Below are 20881 nucleotides of genomic sequence, written 5' to 3'. Positions count from 1 at the left end.
ATTCTTCATAAATGACTACAAGTGTGTGAATTTTGAACCACCCCTGACACCATACTGGAAGCAGGAGATCTTCATTCCACGTCCACTCAAAGAAGCAAAATATAAAATTCAATGGATTGTGCAGTATAAAAAGATTATAAAAGAGCCATAATCATGTAAATTGAAAATTCTGGAAAATGTAAAAATATGGAAACAAGTAAAATCAATATTTATTAAAAATGTCAAGAATACATAGGTTTTACAACAGGCTAAACAGTAATAGACCCCATTATCTTATTAGTTGCCCAACTCCTCCAGTCCACATTTGGTGCATTTTATTTTCACAAGTTTATAAATAATTACAATATGAATTCAATAATAGAAGTTGTTCGGGAAAAAAGTCAAGTTTCTTGCAGCTTCTCCTCTTGTGTATTATTTTCACTTGTAGGAATTTGCTTTATGTTTAGGCAGGAAGGTGAAATTAGGAGGAACAGGTCCCAACAGCATTTCACTAATCAGAATAAAACACAAAAGTCTTAGAATAAGTGATTATCTATGTACATGTTAAGTTCATGCTTTAAAAAACACTAAAATCCAACAAACTGCTATAAAATGATAGCCCTGCATGATCCAAATGAGAAAAATTGGTCCACTTTTTATTTTTAAGATGACAGGCTACATTTGAGACAACTAGTTTTAAAAATCTGATTACTGGGAGCTAAGCAATATATTAACATACTTCAATTCTGTAGTAACCCAAAATGACCCAGGCAAGGACTTTACAGGTCAAAAAGACTTTTAAAAAAAACTGATTAAGTCTTTAACATTTAAAGACCATATATGCTTACCTTATTTTGACCCAATCAGACACATTTTGGCTAGCCATTAGAGTTTCCATATAGTCTCTGCCTAAATAATAAGGAGGCCTTTCATTGATTTTCTGAGGTACATGTTCTAGAAGACCTATTGGAATATACCTGGAACAAACAAAAAAGTAAATCAAGAAAAGTGTGGGTACATTCATTAATGCCCAACATACTACATTTGAAGTCAATGTTTCACAGCTAGTTGGCACACTTTTCTTTTACCTGCATAAGAATGACAGCCACTCGAGGAGGAACTTTCTACTCTTCTCCACTCCCTGTGTATCAGATCCCCAGTGCTCCAGCCCATAATTCCTAAAGTCCTGTAAAATTTCAAATCTCTCTCGAGAGGAAATGTCCCAATGCCGTTGCTCTTTGATCTCAGTGAAAATCCAAGGTTTAATCAGTGCCCCTCTGCAATTCAACAAAGTCAAAAGGACAAATATGAATTATACAGCACTTGCTTCTTTTGCATCTCATAGAAAGTCATTTATGCAGATGGAAAGAATACTCATGATCAGCCATTATTTTATCTCCATTCCGACATCTATGCAAGCTACCTCCTATGAACTAATAATTTTTTTTTTAAATTCAGAGTCTGTCAGAACTGATGTTTAGCCTTAAAAAAAAAACGACTTTGTTTTTATAATCTATGTTAGATAATGCCAAGCTGTCTTCATGTGTGAAAGTGGCATACTGTTCGAAGTTTTACTTTTGTTTTCCATTCACAAAATTAAAATTCAGCCCAAAATACTTGATTTGGGGTTGAATTTTGACTAACAGTTGGAAATATTAGATATCAAAATAGTAAACTTCTGAACAAGTGAATGAAAAGATTTTCAGCCAATTGTACTACACCTGAAGAATCTTAAATAAGATTTTTAGTGCTAGGGAATAGTGAACTGGATACAAATCCAGTTTCACAGTATTTGCAATTGTCTACAATTATATGACACTTGACTGGAATGTATACTGTGCTCAGAATTGAAATCAATAAACTAAAAATTTCTCATTAATGGATTTTTTTGATTAAAAAGTTCTATTCTATTCACTAATGGCTGCAGGGATAGTGGATACATTGGTTGATACATCTTCCAAAATTCCCTAGATTCTGGAACGGTCCCAGTGGATTGGAAGATAGCAAATGTAACACTGCTATTCAAGGAAGGAAGCAGAGAGGAAACTTCACAACAGGCCAATTAGTCTGACATCAGTTGTCACAAAAACAATGGAATCCAATTTTAAGGAAGTGGTAAAAGGACACTTAGAAAATCATTATATGATTAGGCAGAGTCAACATGGTTTTATGAAAGGGAAATTGTGTTTGACAAATCTACTATTTTTGAAGCCGTTAACTAGCAAAAAAAATGGATACTAGTGGATGTAGTATATTTGGATTTTCAAAAGGCATTCAATAAAGTGCCACACAGAGATTTTTCTTTTATTCATTCATGGGATGTAGGCGTCACTGGCCAGGCCAGCATTTATTGCCCATCCCCAATTGCCCTCGAGAAGGTGGTGGTGAGCTGCCTTCTTGAACCGCTGCAGTCCATTTGGGGTAGGTATACCCACAGTACTGTTAGGAAGGGAGTTCCAGAATTTTGACCCAGCGACAGTGAAGGAACGGCACTATAGTTCCAAGTCAGGCTAGAGAGAGACTTGGAGGGGAACTTGCAGGTGGTGGTGTTCCCATGTATTTGCTGCCTTTGTCCTTCTAGTTGGTAGAGGTCGTGGGTTTGGAAGATGCTGTCTAAGGAGCCTTGATACATTGCTGCAGTGCATCTTGTAGATGGTACACACTGCTGCCTCTGTGCGTCGGTGGTGGAGGGAATGAATGTTTGTAGATGGGGTGCCAATCAAGCAGGCTGCTTTGTCCTGGATGGTGTCGAGCTTCTTGAGTGTTGTTGGAGCTGCACCCATCCAGGCAAGTGGAGAGTATTCCATCACACTCCTGACTTGTGCCTTGTAGATGGTGGACAGGCTTTGGGAAGTCAGGAGATGAGTTACTCGCCTCAGGATTCCTAGCCTCTGACCTGCTCTTGTAGCCACGGTATTTATTTGGCTACTCCAGTTCAGTTTCTGGTCAATGGTAGCCCCTAGGATGTTGATAGTGGGGGATTCAGAGATGGTTAGATTCTTTCTTGTTGGAGATTGTCATTGCCTGGCACTTGTGTGGCGCGAATGTTACTTGCCACTTATCAGCCCAAGACTGGATATTGTCCAAGTCTTGCTGCATTTCTACACGGACTGCTTCAGTATCTGAGGAGTCACGAATGATGCTGAACATTGTGCCATCATCAGCAAACATCCCCACATCTGACCTTATGATTGAAGGAAGGTCATTGATGAAGCAGCTGAAGATGGTTGAGCCTAGGACACTACCCTGAGGAACTCCTGCAGTGATGTCCTGGAGCTCAGATGATTGACCTCCAAAAAACCACAACCATCTTCCTTTGCGCTAGGTATGACACCAGCCAGCGGAGGGTTTTCCCCCTGATTCCCATTGACCTCAGTTTTGCTGGGGCTCCTTGATGCCATACTCGGTCAAATGCTGCCTTGATGTCAAGGGCAGTCACTCTCACCTTACCTCTTGAGTTCAGCTCTTTTGTCCATGTTTGAACCAAGGCTATAATGAGGTCAGGAGCTGAGTGGCCCTGGCGAAACCCAAACTGAGTGTCACTGAGCAGGTTATTGCTAAGCAAGTGCCGCTCGATGGCACTGTTGATGACACCTTCCATCACTTTACTGATGATTGAGAGTAGGCTGATGGGGCGGTAATTGGCTGGGTTGGACTGGTCCTGCTTTTTGTGTACAGGACATACCTGGGCAATTTTCCACATTGCAGGGTAGATGCCAGTGTTGTAGCTGTACTGGAACAGCTTGGCTAGGGGCACGGCAAGTTCTGGAGCACATGTCTTCAGTACTATTGCCGGAATATTGTCAGGGCCCATAGCTTTTGCAGTATCCAGTGCCTTCAGTCGTTTCTTGATATCACGCAGAGTGAATCGAATTGGCTGAAGTCTGGCATCTGTGATGCTGGGGACTGCAGGAGGAGGCCGAGATAACACAAGGCCGAGTTACACAAGATAAGGGCTCATGGGAATGGGGTAATATATCAGCATGAATGGAAGATTGGTTAAAGAAGAAACAGGAATAAAAAGATCATTTTCAAGTTGTCAGGCTGTTACTAGTGGGGTGTCTCAAGGATCAGTGCTGTGGGCCTCAACTATTTACAATCCATATTAATGACTTAGCTGAAGGGACCTAGTATAACGTATCCAAGTTTGCTGATGATACAGAGCTAGGTGGGAAAGTAAGCTGTGGAGTCTGCAAAGGGATGCAGACAGGTTAAGTGAATGGGCAAGAAGGTGGCAGATGGAATAAAATGTGGGGAAATGTGAGACTATTCACTTTGGAGGGAGAAAAAAAAAACTTGTATTTATACAGCGCCTTTCACAACCTCAGGATGCCCCAAAGTACTTTACAACCAAATGAAGTACTTTTGTAGTCTAGGCATTGTTGTAGGAAATGCAGCAACGCAAACAACAATATGACAAAGACCAATTTGTCTGTTTTTAGTGACATTGATTGAGGGATAAATATTGGCCAGGACACTGGAAAATTCCCTTCCTGCTCTCAGAAATAATGCTATGGGATCTTTTATGTCCACCTAAGGGTAGATGGGTCCTCGGTTTAACATCTCATCTGAAAGATAACATTTCCAATGGTGCAGCTCTCCTTCAATTACTGCACTGGCGTGCCAGCCTAGATTTTTATGCACAAGTCTCTACAGTAGGACATGAACTCAAACTTCTGACTCAAAGGCTACAAACTGAGCCACAGGTAGTTGCAAGAATAGAAAAACAGAATATGCTGAGAGGCTATTTCCCCTGGCTGGAGAATCTAGAAATAGAGATCACAGTTTCAGGATAAAGGGGATGGCCACTTCGGACTGAGATGATGAGAAATTTCTTCACAGAGGGTTGTGAATCTTTAAAATTCTCTACCTCAGAGGGCTGTGAATGCTCAGTCATCGAGTACATTCAAGGCTGAAATCGATAAATTTTGACAATCACAATCAAGGGATAAGGGGAATGGGTAGTGTCACGCTCATGCAAGGAGAAATTATGAACTATAAAGTGAACTGATGAATTGAACTCAAAACGGACACCTTTTGCTGCAAAACAAGATGGAATAAGAGGTCAAGTGACCTCCTGTACTCCGAATAAACATGGTAACTGCTGGAACCCTGAACAAATCGTCATGTCAGGTCAAGGTGTTGAAGAAAACATTAGGAATGTAAATTGCCCAACGTTAATGGCTACCCGTCTTCAACAAGTTGAGCTAACAATGACTTTGTAGACATGGAGACTCCAGACTCAAACTCAGGATACTGGGTGTAAAAAAACCCACTTTATCAAGATGCCATAGAGATGAGCAACATCCAAACTCATTGTCAAACAATGGTCACACCAAACACCATTTATGAAAACACAATGGGAGAGAAACTTGGGTCACCTGACAGAAGCCAAGTCTCTGATAGAATTTTTCAATAAGAAACATTTTCTGTGAAAAGCCAAAAGAAAGTAAGAAGGAAGAGAGGCCCATCCCAGCAAGAAGAATAACCCTGCTAGAATACCATCTTTAAACAACCTAGAGGCAGAGACGAAAGGTGACCTTGAAACTTCCTACCTGAGAAATCGTAACAGGATTTTTTGCCATTGAACTGTGACTGAGATTTAACCAAAGAAGTCTGCAACAGAGCATCTGTCCACCTGAAACTTTCCAAATTCTGATTTCGGTGAAACAGAAAAAAGGAAAAAAAACAAACAGGCCAGCACCACTTTAAATCTTCCTCCCGGGGAAACAAACAAGATTTCACAACGAACTCTTTTTTAAAACCATTAGACCTAAATGCATGCTATCTTTTAATCTCTATCGTTTACACGCGAGAGTGGGTGACGTTGTGAATATTTTTGGGTACTGTTTAATAAACATCTTTCTTTAAACCTACGAGAAATCCTGTCATTTGTCTGTTTATTGACCATTAAAATGCTCAAGGGTTAAAACACATGCTAACAAAAATGCTGTCTGTGGTCAGTGGAGAGGTGAAAAACAGAAACCAGCCCCATCATTTCCCACCTGTCCATAACAGCAGGAAAGGGACGATGAGCTCCAAGACATGGATTTTTATTCCTAACTGAATGATGCAGCAGGTTTGAGGGGCCATATGGCCTACTCAACTCCTATTTATGTTCGAAAATATTCATCACTTCTTACCTCAATAATGGATTCCAACAGGTCAATGGGGGCCATCATAAAGAACTATACAAACCAGGAACAATAGCTAACAAACATACGAATTAGGAGGAGTAGGCCACTCAAGCCAGCTCCACCATTCAATAAGATCATGGCTGATCCGATTGTAACCTCAACTCCACATTCCGACCTAACCCCAATAACCTTTCACTCTCTTGCTCATCAATAATCGATCTACCTCTGCCTTAAAAATATTCAAAGACTCTGCTTCCACCACCTTTTGAGGAAGAGAGTGTTCCACTACATAACTAAATATTAACTTATATGAAGTTAAAAAGAGGGAGGGAGTTGCCCTTCCTGCACGATCCAGTAGGGACTCATTCTCTTATCTGCCAGTCAAAACTCTTCCGCTAGGCTTGCAAGCTCATGTATAGGGGTCCACATTCACCAATTATTCAAAAGGTCACCTCAAAGTAGCTACTCTTGTATATTTCCTCCAACCCACGTATCGAGAGTAAAATAATAGTCTTATCAACCATGAGGTAAATAGGAGCAATCTCAGCTAATTCCTAGTTCTGGCGTCAAGCCTTGATCTCCCAGAATTGCCGGTGTGGAGGAAGAATGGCACCTTCATTTGGAGATAATTCTCCAAATTTCAGAATTGTATGAACAGCCTTAAATCATTTAAACAAGAATGCCCAACTCTTCCTTAGAGCTCCTAATACAGTTAATCATCTTGGATAGCAGCCTACTCAATTTATTTGGTTGCAATTAATGAATATAATTGACATTTTTCTGATGGCTTCAGCAATCAATTTCCAATGTCAGAACTAGATGTCTGAAAGCTTTCAATTTTAATTCCAACTTGTAAATGAACCAAATCACATCGCAGTGTACTTTCTGGCTGTTTTACTGACAGAAACTTCTGAATCCCAGCCACACCAAATGAATCAACATATATTTCTGTGAAACACATACACACACACACAGTGAAAGTGGTGTGATGGTGGTATTTCAGAAGGGGAGTGAAATATGGTATTTCTGACCTTTAATTTAAATTCTAATACAGAAAAGTGAAATATTGTACTGCTGCATTGATTACATACCTTGCAATCATAACTCCAGAAACACTAGTTGTTGCCTTAGCTCTGTTAGCATCTTCAAATGACAGTATATCGCCATTTCCTGTGAAAGATTACGATTTTGGTTACATACTGGGCACAAGTGATCTATAAACAAGTAATATGAACTTTTAAATTAGTTTTCACTGGCATTGTATAGTAACAGAATCGTTACAGTGCAGAAGGAGGCCATTCGGCCCATTGTGTCAACACTGGCTCTCTGAAAGAGCAATTCTCCTCAGTTCCATTCTCTGCCTTCTCCCTGTAACCCTGCACATTCTTCCTTTCCATATAACTGTCTATATGCTGGCTTTCTTTAATTAACTCGCATTTGTCCATGTGACTATTGATTTTGTCTCGAATTATTTTTTCTAGAAGTTTTCCCGCCACCGAAGTTAAACTGACTGGCCTGAAGTTGCTGGGCTGATCTTTACGCTGTTTTTTTGAACAAGGGTGTAACGTATTCAATTCTCCAGTCCTCTGGTACCACCCCAGATTGCAAGTCTGTTGGAACCATTACCACTATCCGTAAAGAGCTCAATTTTGTAACCAGAAGTCTATAAACACTGGCATAAATTCTTTTCTTCCCATCTTGTAAATGAAGATCCCATATAGATATCACCATCTAAATAGTGGAATATACTACTGAATTAGTATCTTAATCTTTTTTGTTTAGCCAATGAACATGAGACAACTGTGCATCTTAAGGCTAAAAACTTCCTGAAAACATCGAAAAATCAGGCACTATACTAAATTATATAGCCTTAGCTGTGAAGAGGTGGCCATGATGATCTGTGCTAGGGTATCTGAGAAACTAAACTGAATCTCTTCCTTGAAAGACGAATACAGCATGGTTATACATTGTCAGTCATCCCAGTTGAAGTCTTTGTTAATTGCGTTTGGAAAACATTGTAAAGGTCAGATATTGGATTGTTTTGAGGCATTTCTGAAAGTACTCAGTGTGTCTTTACACAAATGAAATTGTTCTGTTGGCAAATTCAGACAAGCTAGTGCACTCTACTTATCTTGAACAATCGTAGAACTTAAAAACAAAAAGGGGGCAATCACTTGGCTGGGAGTGTACTACAGGCCTCCAAACAGTCATGGAGAGACTGGAACAAACAGTCATGGAAAACCAACAAGTCTAGGGAACCCTGGATGTCAAGGGATATAGAGGATTGGATGAGGAAAAAAAAAGGAAGCTTATGGCAGATTCAGAGCGTTGAAAACAGCAGAGGCCCTAGAGGAGTATAGAAAGTGTGTGTGTGGGGGGGGGGGGGGGTACTAAAAAAGAGGTAATTAGAGAGTGAAGAGGGGACATGAAAAAACACTACAGCCAAAATGAAGGAAAATCCCAAAGCGTTTTATAAGTATATTATGGGCCAGAGGATAACCAGGGAAAGAGTGGGCCCGTTAGGGACCAACATGGCAATGTGTGTGTGGAGCCGGAGAACATAGGTGAGGTTTTAAATGATTGCTTTTCACCTGTGTTCACTATGGAGAAGGACGATGTAGGTGTAGAGATCAGGGAGGGGGGTTGTGATATACTTGAACAAATTAGCATTCAAAGGAAGGAGTATTAGCTGTTTTAGCGGGCTTAAAAGTGGATAAATCCCCAGGCCCAGATGAGATGTATCCCAGGCTGTTATGTGAGGCAAGGGAGGAGATAGCAGGGGCTCTGACACAAATTTTCAAATCATCTCTGGCCACAGGAGAGGTAGTTTAGTTTAGTTTAGAGATACAGCACTGAAACAGGCCCTTCGGCCCACCGAATCTATGCCGACCATCAACCACCCATTTATACTAATCCTACATGAATTCCATATTCCTACCACATCCCCACCTGTCCCTATATTTCCCTACCACCTACCTATACTAGGGGAAATTTATAATGGCCAATTAACCTATCAACCTGCAAGTCTTTAGGCATGTGGGAGGAAACCGGAGCACCCGGAGGAAACCCACGCAGACACAGGGAGAACTTGCAAACTCCACACAGGCAGTACCCAGAATTGAACCCGTGTCGCTGGAGCTGTGAGGCTGCGGTGCTAACCACTGCGCCACTGTGCTGCCCAGAGGACTGGAGGACAGCGAATGTGGTACCATTATTCAAGAAGGGAAGCAGGGATAAACCAAGTAATTACAAGCCAGTGAGTCTAACATTAGTGTTAGGGAAACTATTGAAAAAAATTCTGAGGGATTAATCTCCACTTGGAGAGGCAGGGATTAATCAGGGATAGTCAGCGTGGCTTTGTCGAGGGAGATCGTGTCTAACTTGATTGACTTTTGAGGAAGTGACTAGATGTGTAGATGAGGGTAAGGCAGTTGATGTAGTCTACATGGACTTCAGTAAGGCTTTTGATAAGGTCCCGCATGGGAAATTAGTTAAGGTGGTAAGAGACCATGGGATCCAGGGCAATTTGGATCCAAAATTGGCTTAGTGGCAGGAGGCAGAGGGTGATGGTCAAGGGTTGTTTTTGCTCGTGGAAGCCTGTGACCAGTGGTGTACTGCAGGGATCAGTGCTGGGACCCTTGCTGTTCGTAGTGTACATTAATGATTTAGACGTGAATATAGGAGGTATGATCAGTAAGTTCGCAGATGACACGAAAATTGGTGGTGTCGTAAATAGTGAGGAGGAAGCCTTAGATTACAGAATGATATAGATGGGCTGGTAAGATGGGCAGAGCAGTGGCAAATGGAATTTAATCCTGAGAAGTGTGAGGTGATGCATTTTGGGAGGACTAACGAGGCAAGGGAATATACAATGGATGGTAGGACCCTAGGAAGTACAGAGGGTCAGAGAGACCTTGGTGTACTTGTCCATCGATCACTGAAGGCAGCAGCACAGGTAGATAAGGTGGTTAGGAAGGCATATGGGATACTTGCATTTACTAGCCAAGGCATAGAATATAAGAGCGGGGAGGTTATGATGGAGCTGTATAAAATGCTAGTTAGACCATAGCTGGAGTACTGTGTACAGTTCTGGTCACCACACTATAGGAAGGATGTGATTGCACTGGAGAGGGTGCAGAGGAGATTCACCAGGATGTTGCCTGGGCTGGAGCATTTCAGCTATGAAGAGACACTGGATAGGCTAGGGTTGTTTTCCATTGAGTAGAGAAGGCTGAGGGGGGGACCTGACTGAGGTGTACAAAATTATGAGGGGCATTGATAGGATAGGAAGAAACTTTTTCCCTTAGCGGAGGGATCAATAACCAGGGGGCACAGATTTAAGGTAAGGAGCAGGAGATTTAGAGGGGATTTGAGGAAAGATTTTTCACCCAGAGGGTGGTTGGAATCTGGAACACACTACCTGAAGGGGTGGTAGAGGCAGGAACCCTCACAACATTTAAGAAGTATTTAGATGAGCACTTGAAACGCCATAGCATACAAGGCTACGGACCAAGTGCTGGAAAATGGGATTAGGATAGATAGGTGCTTGATGGCCGGCACAGACACGATGGGTCGAAAGGCCTGTTTCTGTGCTGTATAACTATGACTCTATGCCTAACCTGTGGAAAATGGCAGTAGTGTATATTACAAATTCGCAAAACTTAAGAAGGGGCATCCAAGTTACTGATTAGAAGACATAAGGGGTTCTTGTTGCAATTGTTGATTCATATTAGTACCTGGGTGTCATAAATTAAGCCTGAACCCAATCCTTTGGAACCACTGAAATGGGGCAGAGTTCTTTGATCTTTCTTCAGCAACAATAGAACAGGTTCCCTTGTGCCATACAAAACATTCTCTTTAATATTTCAGAACTCAAACACATGCAGTGGAAGGACATCCTCAATCCCATGTGCAAGATATGGAAATAAAGGGACAGCAGCTGCAGGGAAAGAGGGCTCCAGCCTTCTTGCCACTATGTACCTGCAGAAAGGGAGTCAGCCTCAGTGGGCAAGCATCTTTGCCAAAATAGGATATGGTTATAAAAATGTTTGGTGATGATCAAGTCTGTTGGCAGCAGCAAAATTGAACATCTAAAACAAAGGTGGAGGGAACAATACAAGCTGTGCTGTGTAGGTCCTTCCACCACTTTGAAGTTAGATGTCACATTGTACAATTGATGAGGAAATTCTAAGACATGGCATGACAGTTAATGGAGGATGTTGTCTAGAGGCTCTATATCAGATCACACACTCCTATCCAGGGCTGGATGCTTACCTATAGTAGTTCCCTATAGGAGATGTTCCTCAGTTCAATAATTTACTTAAGCCACTTCACAACAGGGAAGAAAGAGTGATTCTAGACTGCTCTCACAAATGACACTTGAACAGCAATTACAGTCTGGCAGCAGATACCATAAAAATTAGACAATTAAAAAAACGGATATAAACTTACCGAACAGTGGCATTGGATTTGCCAATTGAGCACAGTAATCAATGTACTCCCAGTCTGATAATTTTGTGTAACGCTGCTCTCTGGATCTACCATGGAGCTAAGAAGCATGAACAGGAAACGTTAATAAGGAATGCCACAATCATATTTCTGATGCACGATAGTAAGCAACCACTTCAGTCACATTGTGCAAAATTCTTTTTGGACGCTACGAATCTCTAAAGCTCCAAAATGGCATCCACAGTTGTGAGGCAAATTGCTCCAGATGCCATACTGGTGCAGGCATTGGCACACACATAGCGAATGCTCACTGAAAGAATGCAGAGCAGGCAGGTGATGATGTCAAACAGCAAGCAATGCCAACTTGATGCCAGTGGTGTTATTTTGCAGCTCAATACCCCAGCCAACGCCCTCTCAACCTCGCACGGCTAAACTTATGTTCAGCAGCAGAATGGACTGAGCCCTCACCAGTGCTATTTAAAAAGAAATCAACTACTTACAGGTTAGTTGCTGCAATTCTACAAGTATTTGGAGCTATCTAAAGTCATTTCTAGTTGCAAAATTCTAAAAAAGGGAATGGTTGTGAAAGGTGCTGAAAGAATTTTTGCTGACCTAACTGCATTTCATTCTCTCTTGCCAGACAGTAGCAGGCATAGCAGCTTTGCTAGGATTGCAGGCTTCCCCATGGTGCAGGGTGCCACTGACTGTAAGCACATCCCTTTGCAGATGTCGCTTGTCAACACTTCTCTATACCGGAAACGAGAAAGGATTCCATTTTCTCAATGTCCAGCTCGTGTGCGACCATGGGCAGTGAGTCATGTAGGTCAAAGCCAGGTATCCTGGCAGCAGTCATAATGTCTCCATTCTGCAGCAGTCCACTGTGCCAGCTGCATTTGAGCCACTAGGGCAAGCCAAAGGATGTCTACAGGACGACAAAAGCTATCCGCTAACATGACTGATGACTTCGGTATGCACTTTTTAAAAATTACTTGTTTGTGGGCGTCACTGACTAGGCCAGCATCTATTGCCCATCCCTAATTGCCCTTGAACTGAGTGGCTTGCTAGGCCATTTCAGAGGACAGTTAAGAGTCAACCACATTTCTGTGGGTCTGGAGTCACATGTAGGTCAGACCAGGTAAGAACGGCAGATTTCTTTCCGTAAAGGACATTGTATGCATGCTGTGCATGTTCGCTAATGAAAGCCACACAAAATGTAAGAGCAGAATATTGGCATAATGAAACAGCAATTCCTCTGCCTGGAGGAGCCTTGCAGTACTCGGTAGTGCGGGCAGCAAAATTCGTGGGGATCTGCTGCACATCCTTGCCATCATGAGGGGACAGCCCTTGCCACCAGCTATCGTACGAGAAGTTGAGAAGCAGGAGGATGGAGAAAGGAAGAGCCAACCCAGCTCCTTTCTGCCTGTGCTGTACATGAACAACTCATCCAAGTGCAACAGCAGTAACCTCAATCCCAAATTCCCATTCACCAACAGTCCCACACCTTAACCATTCCTGTGACACTGACTGTCGTGGTGTCTAGTTGACCACAATGCAAAAATGCAAGCCACTACAAAATAAAAATTTCAAACAAAATTTATCAAACCATGCCATATTGTATAGAAACTTCAACTAATCACCCTTATGCATTCCCTTAGTACCTGTCTCATGTACCTTTGCCTCTCCTAGTACTCCTACACAGCTCTACCCCAGAATGGCTGATGAAAGACTGCTGACTTTCAGTGGAGGAGCCTGTAGATGGCCTTGGAGGACAACCTTGAGTAGCTTTGGGCCTAGAAGCCACAGCTATGGACTGCATTATCGCAATAGATGGCAGCAATCTGGACTGGCTGACTGACAGGCAACAGCAAGGACACTGGTGGAGTGGCAGAAGTCAAAGGGCAAATGCTGACTTCCTGAGAGGGGACAGCAGGTTTGTGTCCCATGGAACCAATGCCATTTCCCTCATATCCAGGGCTGGATGCTTACATTGATTGCAGTTCCCTATAGGCACCTCAGCAATCCTAATGAACTGTTGGAGGACAGATTGCCAGACAAGCCCTTATGCAGACTAATCCATAGCCATGACAGCAGTCTGAGCTTCCACTGCAGCACCCAGACGTTGGATGGATGCTATTTGTGTTGCAATGGAAGCTGCGACATAGCCATCAGACACTGCATCATGGTTGAGTCCACAGGTGTGCGAATGAAGTTGTCCACCACTTCCAACTTGGAAAGGATGGACTTAAGCTCTGTGCAACGCCCTATACCAAGTTGATGCTGGACACCTCCATGCTCCTTGACACTGACTGCAGGCTTCTGAATGCACCAAGCGTTTCGTTGTGCATACCAACCAGCATTCTTCTGTAAGCTGCCTCATCAAAATCCTCTCCACTGGAACACAGGTGCAACCTTGCCCTCCGGTGAGCTAGCACCTACACTATCCTTGCCCCATATCCTGGCTGCAGCCCTCTCATGCCCAGTGGCTCACTATATGCAGATCCCACCTCTAAGCTATCTTCTAAGATATATGGAGTGTCAGCATCTGAACTACCGGCTGCAAGTGCTAAATCAAATCAAATGATGCTGTAGCGCCTTCTTGGTGTCTCTCCACTGCCTGGCCATGTTGAAAGTCTTGGGTATCAGCAAAGAAAATGGCACAAAAGACAGGTTGTGGTGCAGGGAGAGGGAGAAAGTACAAGATGCATGCTTACAAATCAGAAGGGTGTAGGATGCTGGGGAGGTTGGATGTGAAAAAGGAGCATTAGGAATTGGGACACCGTCACTTTGCAGCCCCAGCAATGGGCACTCCAATAATCACCTATGCCATCTCCTCCTTGGAGGTTAGGGCATGCAAGTGCTGGGTGGGGGGGGGGGGGGGGGGGGAAAAAGAGAGTGAGAGAAAGATCAGAGAGCGTTGTGAAATCTGGTTTGGCTGATGGTTGAATAGCTGACAGCTTGTGTCAGAAGTTAGTGTGAGGCTTGCAGCAATGCCAAGTCTGAGAGAGTGCGTGGTGTAGCAAATGAATGTTAGACACCAGTCCTGATTGAGACTGTTGGGCTGTGCTGATTTGGACAGTGACTGAGGCTACAGTTGCAATTGGTAGGATATGGAATTTCAAGATGAATTCTCTAACCTTGGCCACTCGTGTGAGGTCATTGAACTTCTTGCAGCACTGCATCCAGGTACTTGGAACCTAACTCCGAGTATTGACCGCCACAGCTACCTGCTCCCACTGCCTTTTGATGGTGTCCCGAGGTAGGTAGGTCGGTCGGTCTCTGTCTCTCTCTGTGTGTGTCTGTGTGTGTCTGTGTGTGTCTGTGTGTGTCTGTGTGTGTCTGTGTGTGTCTGTGTGTGTCTGTGTGTGTCTGTCTCTCTCTGTCTCTCTCTGTCTCTCTCTGTCTCTCTCTGTCTCTCTCTGTCTCTCTCTGTCTCTCTCTGTCTCTCTCTGTCTCTCTCTGTCTCTCTCTGTCTCTCTCTGTCTCTCTCTGTCTCTCTCTGTCTCTCTCTCTTGCTGTGCTATTCATCCATTTTCTCCCATGTCAGATGCTCTTCAACTACGACTCCCAGTACCGTTCCAGCCACAATGCACCTCCCCTTTAAGAAGTGCAAGGGTGCTTTAAGCAGTGCTAGCCACTCGTAATATTGGCTCCTGGTGATGCGTCCTGCCAATCAACAGCGTGGTTAGTGCTGGCTGGACACAGATCATTCAAACGAGCAGACAATACAAGGTTGGCATGCGGCCTGCATTGCAATCAATGGATGTGAGCCACACTCAATTTGAAGGGCTATCCAATGTAGTCCTCAAATAGTTTTGAACAAAGAAAATTACAGCACAGGAACAGGCCCTTCGGCCCTCCAAGCCTGCTCCGATCCAGATCCTCTATCTAAACATGTCGCCTATTTTCTAAGGGTCTGTATCTCTTTTCTTCCTGCCCATTCATGTATCTGTCCAGATACATCTTAAAAGACGCCATCGTGCCCGCATCTACCACCTCCGCTGGCAAACGCGTTCCAGGCACCCACCACCCTCTGCGTAAAGAACTTTCCACGCATATCCCCCCCTAAACTTTTCCCCTTTCACTTTGAACTCGTGTCCTCTAGTAATTGGATCCCCCACTCTGGGAAAAAGCCTCTTGCTATCCACCCTGTCTATACCTCTCATGATTTTGTACACCTCAATCAGGTCCCCCCTCAACCTCCGTCTTTCTAATGAAAATAATCCTAATCTACTCAACCTCTCTTCATAGCTTGCGCCCTCCATACCAGGCAACATCCTGGTGAACCTCCTCTGCACCCTCTCCAAAGCATCCACATCCTTTTGGTAATGTGGCGACCAGAACTGCACGCAGTATTCCAAATGTGGCCGAACCAAAGTCCTATACAACTGTAACATGACCTGCCAACTCTTGTACTCAATACCCCGTCCGATGCAGGAAAGCAGGGCGGCACAGTGGCGCAGTGGTTAGCACTGCAGCCTCACAGCTCCAGGGACCCGGGTTCGATTCTGGGTACTGCCTGTGTGGAGTTTGCAAGTTCTCCCTGTGTCAGGGTGGGTTTTCTCCGGGTGCTCCGGTTTCCTCCCACAAGCCAAAAGACTTGCAGGTTGGTAGGTAAATTGGCCATTATAAATTGTCACTAGTATAGGTAGGTGGAAGGGAAATATAGGGACAGGTGGGGATGTTTGGTAGGAATGTAGGATTAGTATAAAATGGGTGGTTGATGGTCGGCACAGACTCGGTGGGCCGAAGGGCCTGCTTCAGTGCTGTATCTCTAATCTAAAAAAAAAAAAAAATCTAATCTAAAATGCCTTCTTGACCACTCTATTTACCTGCGTTGCCACCTTCAGGGAACAGTGGACCTGAACACCCAAATCTCTCTGGACATCAATTTCCCCCAGGACTATTCCATTTACTGTATAGTTCACTCTTGAATTGGATCTTCCAAAATGCATCACCTCGCATTTGCCCTGATTGAACTCCATCTGCCATTTCTCTGCCCAACTCTCCAATCTATCTATATTCTGCTGTATTCTCTGACAGTCCCCTTCACTATCTGCTACTCCACCAATCTTAGTGTCGTCTGCAAACTTGCTAATCAGACCTCCTATATTTTCCTCCAAATCATTTATGTATATCACAAACAACAGTGGTCCCAGCACGGATCCCTGTGGAACACCACTGGTCACACGTCTCCATTTTGAGAAACTCCCTTCTACTGCTACTCTCTGTCTCCTGTTGCCCAGCCAGTTCTTTATCCATCTAGCGAGTACACCTTGGACCCCATGCGCCTTCACTTTCTCCATCAGCCTGCCATGGGGAACCTTATCAAACGCCTTACTGAAGTCCATGTATATGACATCGACAGCCATTCCCTCATCAATCAACTTTGTCACTTCCTCAAAGAATTCTATTAAGTTGGTAAGACATGATCTTCCCTGCACAAAACCATGTTGCCTATCACTGATAAGCCCATTTTCTTCCAAATGGGAATAGATCCTATCCCTCAGTATCTTCTCCAGCAGCTTCCCTACCACTGACGTCAGGCTCACCGGTCTATAATTACCTGGATTATCCCTGCTACCCTTCTTAAACAAGGGGACAACATTAGCAATTCTCCAGTCCTCCGGGACCTCACCCGTGTTTAAGGATGCTGCAAAGATATCTGTTAAGGCCCCAGCTATTTCCTCTCTCACTTCCCTCAGTAACCTGGGATAGATCCCATCCGGACCTGGGGACTTGTCCACCTTAATGCCCTTTTGAATACCCAACACTTCCTCCCTCCTTATGCCGACTTGACCTAGAGTAATCAAACATCTGTTCCTAACCTCAACATCCGTCATGTCCCTCTCCTCGGTGAATACCGATGCAAAGTACTCGTTTAGAATCTCACCCATTTTCTCTGACTCCACGCATAACATTCCTCCTTTGTCCTTTAGTGGGCCAATCCTTTCTCTAGTTACCCTCTTTCTCCTTATATATGAATAAAAGGCTTTGGGATTTTCTTTAACCCTGTTTGCTAAAGATATTTCATGACCCCTTTTATCCCTCTTAATTCCTCGTTTCAGATTGGTCCTACATTCCCGATATTCTTTCAAAGCTTCGTCTTTCATCAGCCGCCTAGACCTTATGTATGCTTCCTTCTTCCTCTTAGCTAGTCTCACAATTTCACCTGTCATCCATGGTTCCCTAATCTTGCCATTTCTATCCCTTAAAATCTGTTTTATAGTGCTAAGGAGGTGCAACAACTGTAGGCTATCCTACAAATAAAAGTTCACTTTTCTTCCCTTCACTAATACTTTCCCATCTTCTGTTTTTCACATGGAGGATACTTCCTTCATTTGAAAATGATTGTAAACACAGGGCCATGACAGGCCTTCAACTCATTCTCAGTTTGAATGGAGGCAAACTTTACCTAGGTGATTAGTGTGTACAATTAAGTAAAAGCTATTAATTTACCTCAATTTAAGTTCAGATTATATAGCTTCTCAAATGTGATCATAAAATTACTTGTTTTTCTGGTTGAAGCTTTTAAATTGTCAATTTACTGAGCACCAATTACACAATGAACATAATCTAAATGATTTACTACAGTTTACACAGAGTAGAATTGGGTAGTAGGACATCACAGTAGCTTACTAGCATCTGGGCTTTACTAATACCCATGCTGTTATGTATTGAAGATGTCCCTTATTTGATTTGGTATAACCTTTATGCAATCTAATGAAAAGTTTGAAATATTTACATCTGTTGTGTTTCATGGTATCAAGCACTTAAAGACTCAAGATGCTCTTTTTTAAAAAAAAAAAAATTGTTTAGACCTGGAGCTTCTGGTTATATAAAATAGCGTTGTTATCTCCCAATTGTGTTTATATTTATCTCTGGCAATTTAAATCATCAAGTCTTTTTCTGCCTAATTGGTATCAATTTCCCTCATGCAAAATATTGGTTATGATTGAAATCCTCAATAGAAAATTAATAACCATTGATCTCACAGTCAGTCAATACATCCCCTGATCAGCTCCCTGGCACTTGTAAAATTACAATTTTGAATTCATGCCAGTGAACAGAGTACAGGCTGACTGCAAGACCAGTCGCTAACTTCCTCTATGCTCAGATAGCTAGGGAATGGAAAACATTAGTGCTTTAAACAGGCTCTTGATTAAAAGTAAAATGTTAAATGAATGGGAGGAACACAGCTAGAGATTTTAACAGTTAATGCAAATTGTTTTTAAGCAAAATTAATTAATTTTACAAATTTGGGCCACAAGCAGATACGAAGGTGAAAGAGAAAAATCTAAATAAATCCCAGGCCACTGGACCTCACGATCCAACTTAAGGGGCTATTTGCTGCTTTCCTTCTTCAGCTGAGGCTCTGAGCAGACTGGCTACGAGCTGATGACCGAGTTGGAATTTAGCACTATTCCTAATAGTTTTCTTGCTCTCTACTGAAAAATGACAAAAGAATTCTACTGGAATACAGTGTTATCCTAGCTTCCAACACAGCAAGTGGAAGGGCCCTATTAAAATAAATTAATGGCCCAATAGGTCCTCCCCCCACCCTCCCCATTTTTCCTGTGTGAAAATGCCAGGCAACTGCCTATATTGAAATGAATGAATTCCAGAGTTCACTGTGTGGATAAACTGCACCACGACATCCATCACCCATAGTGCAGCATTCTTCAAAATAGCCCTCAAGCAAAATATTTGGCTGGGACAGTGATCTGCAATAGCAAATTAGTAACACTGCTCTTTGCAAGTCAGAAATTATCTAATTATACTTCTAGCATTTGTTAATCAGGTTTTAATAAAGCAATTGACTTCACAGCCTCAAACTGTAATTTGACTAGTAACTGTGTGAAATTGAGATGTTAAAGTTTTGTACTTGATCTTCATTTTTTTTTTTAAAGTCTTGCTGCTAACTAGTTAATATAAAATAACTGGAAGAACAGAATGCTCAACAACACTTACTGTAATCAGGGAAAGCCCACAATCCCTAAGGTTAGGTATTATTTTGTGGGCAATGTTGACCTTTTCATGTATACCAGTCCTTATTTTTGCAGTCAATGGAATATCCAGTACCTACAGCAAGTTAAGGAACAATGAGCTTCAGTTTCATGCAATCAAGCATATTGGTACCAGTGAATTGTCGGTCTATAGAAGCTACTTACAGAGGCCATTCCTTTAACAATCTGTTCCAACTTGTTAAAACGATTCATTAGACCACAACCGCCTCCCTGCGAAGAGTGAAAGGATTTGGAGAATATTTTACAAAAAAAAAAAAATCACAAATTCAAGGTTACAAGCAAAGTTCATCAATGTTTTCTAAAGCATGGTGCATGTTTACAGTTCCGAAGAAGGGTCACTGACCCGAAACGTCAACTCTGCTTCTCTTTCCACAGATGCTGCCAGACCTGTTGAGTGGTTCCAGCATTTGTTTTTATTTCAGATTTCCAGCATCCGCAGTATTTTGCTTTTATTTACGTGCATGTTTACAGGTTAGGTAACAAAACACAGAAACTGAAAACATTAAATCGAAAACTCAACTCTACTTACACAGAGCACAGAAAAATTTAAAATCTACATCTGTTGAACTGCATTATGTTTCTCAAAAAAAAGTTATTTTATTTTTTAATTTTATTTAAAGATACAGCACTGAAACAGGCCCTTCGGCCCACCAAGTCTGTGCCGACCAACAACCACCCATTTATACTAATCCTACATTAATCCCATATTCCCTACCACATCTCCACCATTCTCCTACCACTTACCTACACTAGGGGCAATTTACAATGGCCAATTTACCTATCAACCTGCAAGTCTTTGGCTGTGGGAGGAAACCGGAGCACCCGGCGGAAACCCAAGCAGTTACAGGAAGAACTTGCAAACTCCTCACAGGCAGTACTCAGAACTGAACCCGGGTCGCCGGAGCTGTGAGGCGAACAATTGCAGAACAATTTCACAAACTGTACGAGATAAATTTACATCTTCACTTCTGAAATGAATGACTGAAAATTGGATGGGTTCTGCTATGGGCGGACATTCTGCTTTACCAGATTAAAGGTCATCTACAATTTGTTTGTAAAAACAAAAACAAAAAAAGGAACAAATATACATTTATATATAACATTCTTCATGTAAAACATGTCTAAATTTAACATAGGGTCAGTGAAACAACTTACCTTGTGATATACTAGATCTATTGGGCAGCCAACATTAATGTCAACAAAGTCTACGTCTATGTTCTGGTTCAGAAGCTCAGCACATTTTGTCATGGTATCAGGAAAAGCTCCCTCCAGCTGTAAAGAAGTAACTCATTT

At 42.5% G+C, this 20881-nt stretch overlaps 1 protein-coding gene across 6 annotated transcripts in view; it reads right to left on the bottom strand.

The window, feature by feature from the left end:
- Positions 1-185: 185 nt before the first annotated feature.
- Positions 186-20881, bottom strand: part of dus3l (dihydrouridine synthase 3-like (S. cerevisiae)) — a 41034-nt gene continuing 20338 nt past the window's right edge. For 3 of the 6 annotated variants that reach the window (XM_068012675.1, XM_068012695.1, XM_068012685.1), the window contains 8 exons: positions 20744-20860; positions 19733-19798; positions 19533-19643; positions 11568-11664; positions 7208-7286; positions 1068-1256; positions 828-956; positions 186-490 (listed from right to left, as the gene is read on the bottom strand). In XM_068012675.1, coding sequence (XP_067868776.1) covers positions 418-490; positions 828-956; positions 1068-1256; positions 7208-7286; positions 11568-11664; positions 19533-19643; positions 19733-19798; positions 20744-20860 — 861 coding nt within the window. In that variant the 3' untranslated portion in view covers positions 186-417. Of the gene's footprint in view, positions 491-827; positions 957-1067; positions 1257-5534; positions 5635-7207; positions 7287-11567; positions 11665-19532; positions 19644-19732; positions 19799-20743; positions 20861-20881 lie in introns of those variants that run through there. The other 3 variants (XM_068012705.1, XM_068012715.1, XM_068012725.1) reach the window with 3 other exon arrangements.

This window comes from Heterodontus francisci, chromosome 2 (genome assembly GCF_036365525.1).
Source record: "Heterodontus francisci isolate sHetFra1 chromosome 2, sHetFra1.hap1, whole genome shotgun sequence".
Lineage (NCBI taxonomy): Eukaryota > Metazoa > Chordata > Chondrichthyes > Heterodontiformes > Heterodontidae > Heterodontus > Heterodontus francisci.
The sequence above is the reverse complement of the archived record's forward strand: the minus strand, read 5'-3'. Positions and strand labels throughout refer to the sequence as shown.